Source organism: Alosa alosa, chromosome 8 (assembly GCF_017589495.1).
Source record: "Alosa alosa isolate M-15738 ecotype Scorff River chromosome 8, AALO_Geno_1.1, whole genome shotgun sequence".
Lineage (NCBI taxonomy): Eukaryota > Metazoa > Chordata > Actinopteri > Clupeiformes > Clupeidae > Alosa > Alosa alosa.
In genome coordinates this window covers 32,450,835-32,455,834 of record NC_063196.1, presented here as the reverse complement: position 1 = coordinate 32,455,834, position 5,000 = coordinate 32,450,835, and the positions used below count along the sequence as shown (strand labels likewise).

The window sequence follows — 5,000 nt, the reverse complement described above, 5'->3', positions numbered from 1 at the left end:
TTTCAATATTCATTTTATCATTCATTTAATAACATTTATATAACATTATCACAGGGGATTTAGAAAATCATTCGAATAATAAAAAAAAACAAAAAAACAAAAAAAGAACAATAAACTAATGGATGGGCTATTATGTGAGAGTGGTTCATCTGTTGCGTTTTACTTGCCTGTGGTAGAATGCTGCGCCGGTGAGCACCATGGAGTACTCGTTGGTCCATTTGGAGGTGTACCCCCAACGCCCCTTCCCCAGGTCCCAGTAGTGGCTTCTTGCTGGGTAGCCCACGATCCTGTCTGGGAAACTGTGCCACACGATGAAGGCGAAGTCAACCTGCAGCCACCACCCAAAACAGGCAAGAACAGAGAACAGAAACAGAGAGACATTTTTTTTAGAAGAAGTATGTGCGAGTTTAGTAAAATGCCTCTCCTGAAAGGCCCAAAAACCTTCCTTCCATTCCATTTGGGCAACATGAAAATGAATGTTCAACAATGCAAGTAAGCAATGGGCCTTTGAAACACTTCATAATAAAGAACAAGAAAAAGCAAAGGGTAGATGGGGAGAGAGAGAGAGAGAGAGAGAGAGAGAGAGAGAGAGAGAGAGAGAGAGACAGGGTGGCGGGGATTTGGAACAGGCCTTTCCTACCGTTAGATTAATTGCCCTGGTGGCCATTACCTCTCGGCACGCTTTATATCATGCAAATAATCCACCCTTCAGGAATTACACACTAATAATGGCCTCAGTAGTGCCTCCCATTATTTCTGACAGAGCGCAATTTCTCTCATTCATAACATGTCTCACTTAATTATGGATTTGATGTATGGGAACATGATGACGGATATGTGTGCGGAGAGCTAGATTTAGATTTAGATTAAACTTTATTGTCATTGTACAGAGTACAAGTACACAGACAACGAAAGCTTCCTCTGAACCTGCTGGTTTGGGTGCGGAGAGACCTGTAGCGCCTCCTGGAGGGGAGTGGGGTAAACAGTCTGTGGTTAGGGTGGGAACAGTCTTTGATGATGCTGCGCGCCTTACGCAACCATCACTTGGCCTGGATGGCCTCGATGGAGGGGAGTGAGGAATCGGTGATGCGTTAGGCAGTTTTCACCACCCTCTGCAGTGCTTTCCGGTCGAAGGCAGAGCAGTTGCCATACCAAACTGTGACACAGTTGGTGAGGATGATCTCGATGGTGCAGCGGTAGAAGTTCACCAGGATCTGAGGAGATAGATGGACCTTCTTTAGTCTCCTTGGGAAGAAGAGACGCTGGTGAGCCTTCTTGATCAGGGTAGAGGTGTTGAGGGTCCAAGAGAGGTCCTCAGAGATGTGGACACCCAGAAACTTGAAGCTGCACCTGTCCCATTGATGAGAATGGGGGTGTGTGTGCTAGCTTTAGACTTCCTCAAGTCCACAATGAGCTCTTTGGTCTTCTTGGTGTTGAGAGCCAGGTTGTTTTCAGTGCACCACAATGTTAGGTGCTGGACCTCCTCCCTGTAGGCCGTCTCATTGTTGTTGCTGATGAGACCAATCACCGTAGTGTCATCAGCAACATCGGTGGTGGAGTGGTGGATCTGCAGAGATCACAGCCTTGATGGCCACCTGCTTGCTGTCCCTGTCAAAGTGGCCATAGAAGTGGTTCAGCTCATCAGGCAAGGAGGTGTCGGTGACGAGGGGTGGGGGGGTGGTTGGAGCTTGTAGTTTTGCAATCTGTGATCGCCTGGATGCCTTGCCACATGCGTCGGAGGGAGGTCAGAGCTAGGAAACTCACTGAATCATTCCCTTCTTACGGGAACTCGGGAGGGACAATATTGATCAGTGAGACCGATACTCTGGACTTGACTCTCTCTCTCTCTGCCCAGTTTAATCCACAGCATAATAATACCGGTGGGTCTGCTAGGATAACAGAGCTCAGGAGCACACAGCAGCAGACCTACAGTGACCGTGTGCTCTGCTCAAATGAGGTGGCATTTTGCGGGCTCTCTCCCCCCAATACCAACTGGCTGCAGACGTGATTGCAGGAGGGTCAACAAGGCGAGATCCCCAATGTTAAGGACACTGGGACTGCAGTGCGGACATTTTCGTTTGTGAATGGATCTACTGTGCCAGCCGGGGAGCAATCCTTCTGTTGACCACACGTCTGCTGACTTCAGACCCAGTGCGTCTGATTGGGGCTCTATATCGGGGCATAAGAGCCAGAGTGCCATGAAGAGTGGATGAATGTAATGAGGCCTCTTTCACGATACCATTTCTATCAGCCATTACACTTCCTCTTTAAAATAATAAGGTAATCAATGAATTAGAGCGACGCAATTATGTGAGTTTCTTCGGCCGTGATTCGCTGCAGTCTCCAGCGTTCTATTCAATGTGCCACTTTTTTTTCAAATCACAACTTTTCAATTAAAATGCACTGTGTGTTTAAGGACCAATTACTGTGGCAGAGTATTAAAAAGATGGAACTTTGGGGCAGAGGTTTTGTGTGTGTGTGTGTGTGTGTGTGTGTGTGTGTGTGTGGAGGGGGGTGACGGTGCCGGTTCAAGAGCCCTCAGCGAGTCCTCATAAAACTTTTGTTCGGAGGCCTCCGCTGAAATTTTTGTTCCAGCATAAAAGATAAGTGCCTCTTCTGGTAAGGTAGAAGTGCAAACTGAAATTAATAAAACATTGCGGCAATGAATGATACATAATCGAGTCCAAAACATGGCTAGCTTTTCAAATCAATCCATTAATGGGAGCTTCGAGGTAGAACATATTGGAGGGAAAAGAGAACAAGCTGAACTGGCCCACAAGACTGAGACACATCCTCCCAGAGAGAGCAAAGCAATACAACTTGCAGGACAGGACAGGACGTCTTCTCTTTGAGAGCAAAGCAATACAACTTGCAGCAAACGTATCTTTCTATACGGTAACTTTGCAGCTATTCATCTTATCAGAGGTGGCATCATTACACTTTCACTGTGTGCTTATGAATTATTTACAGTATATTTGCCTGGGCCAAACGGTGGCACTTTGCTCTTTGAATTGACATAAAAACGAAGCACAAAACGGTTCTGAAGAGGTCAGGTGAAAATACTCAGGTTGATGTTAAAGGCATTCATAATATATATGGACCTTGCTCAAAGTGTGACTTCAGGCTCTGACACTCTTGATCATCACAGAGTTTCCCAAAGCCAAAGAATTAATGTTTTTTCGCAAATCCCTTTTACTGCTCGAAACAACTTGGGTTTCATTAGTTCTTCATTGCCAGATGGCATTTTTTCCCAGTGTTGGCATAATTGTCTCAAAATTTGCATTTCACAGTGAAGGGAGATTCTTGAGTTAACGGCACCCACATAAAGACAGCATCTGGAGGGTTCATTACTCTAAATGTTTGGCAGACAGTGATAGTAGATTTCAAGACAAGATTCCAGCTCATTTTTCATGACACACAAATTGTAACTCGAAAAGACACCAACTAACCATGTAATGGATAAAGATAGTTAAACAAGCTTGCCATTGATCTACATTTTCTCTGCAACACATTAATGTCTGATGCATATTTCCCAACTGTGCATTATATTATTATGGAGACTTTCATTATGAATTTATAAACACCGCTGTCAGGGCAGAGCTGAAACATTTTGGCAGTAGGTGCCCACAGCAAAAACGAGATATTTTCCCATTAACGTTTAAATTAAACGCGATTGTAACATCATCCTCATGCTCGACGAGGACTGATTTACACTAAACGGGACAGCAGGAATTGTAGTGGTCATTCAGAATGTGGAGCTTCCATATGGGCTCCACCTGTCCAGTCATGTCCAGGATCATGCACTCACCAGAGATAGTGCTGCAGCAGTGAACAGTCCGTCAGCGGAGAAGAGTGCTGCTGCAGAACAACATGTCCGTCCACATCTCGCCGGCCCTCTCAGCACACCCCGGCAGTGAGATGGGGCCTCGTGATGTTCTCCATAATGGAAAACCCTGAGCCGAGAATCTCAGGGATTGAGGCTGTTCTCTCCACAATCAAAGCCCAGTTTCAGTTGAGCCAGACAGTGCTATGCAAGGGCCTCTGAGAACCCGTCACTGATTTTTTTTTTTTTTTTTTTTGCAGGAGCAATGTGAGAAACCACAGTGTTTCTTCCTTTCGAGCAGAAACAACACTTGGCAAGGCATCAAAGCTGAGTAGGGGTATGGACAGCAGGGAGAGGCTTGGGTGGGGGAGACGTGCCTGTGTTTGGCCCCCTACGCGGCCAAGCCTCCCTCACAAACATTACTGTCTTATTAAATTAAACAGGCGGCCACAATTAAAACAAGCCAAGACAGCTTGCTGATGCCGCATTGGAAATATTTGTTAAGAGTGACTAATTGAATGCAGAGGAGTGAATTGACATTAATAAGGCATTAGGACACACACACACACAGAACAGCTACCACCACAACATTTCATAAACAGAGACTTGTAGTCATTTTGTCACACCCAGCCTGATGCTGAAAGACTGGCTGCAGCCCTCCCTCCTTCCCACTGACATTTGTACTTTACACATACACATGCTGATGTGCATGACACTTTTGGTTAGCTTCCCACCTACTGATTTATTTATATACTTTGTTAATTAATGATCGTTACTATAAACTTTTACTTTTTACGTTCAGTTTGGTGTCCTCTTATGTCAGCTCTAATTTGAACCAAGTGATCTTGACAAGTCAACACCATTAATACCATAAATTCAACCATTTGTATGGAGTTAGCGGTGTTTTCAAAAAAAAACCATCTACATATCTATTTCACCCTGTCATCCAGGATGTTGATGCTGACTTGGGATGGCATTTTGCTTTAATGGAGCCTCCAGTGTAATGGCGCAGTTTCATACAGCCAGCTGGCATAGCCTCAACACTCACACACTGAAATGTTTCTGTTTCCAAAGAGGAACATAGATGGCAACCTGCTCCCCAATGCCCTGCTCACATGTGATTTGGCACCTTGTCAGGTGTGAGCTGTTTGCCGCAAAGCCTCGGGTATCTCGACAA

General features: G+C 45.3%; 1 protein-coding gene across 1 annotated transcript in view; it reads right to left on the bottom strand.

The window, feature by feature from the left end:
* LOC125299611 (exostosin-1) overlaps positions 1-5,000 on the bottom strand; it is a 249,295-nt gene that overhangs the window by 5,534 nt on the left and 238,761 nt on the right. Inside the window, exon 10 of the mRNA XM_048250942.1 lies at positions 168-328. Within this exon, the coding sequence (XP_048106899.1) occupies positions 168-328 (161 nt within the window). The remainder of the gene's footprint in view (positions 1-167; positions 329-5,000) is intronic.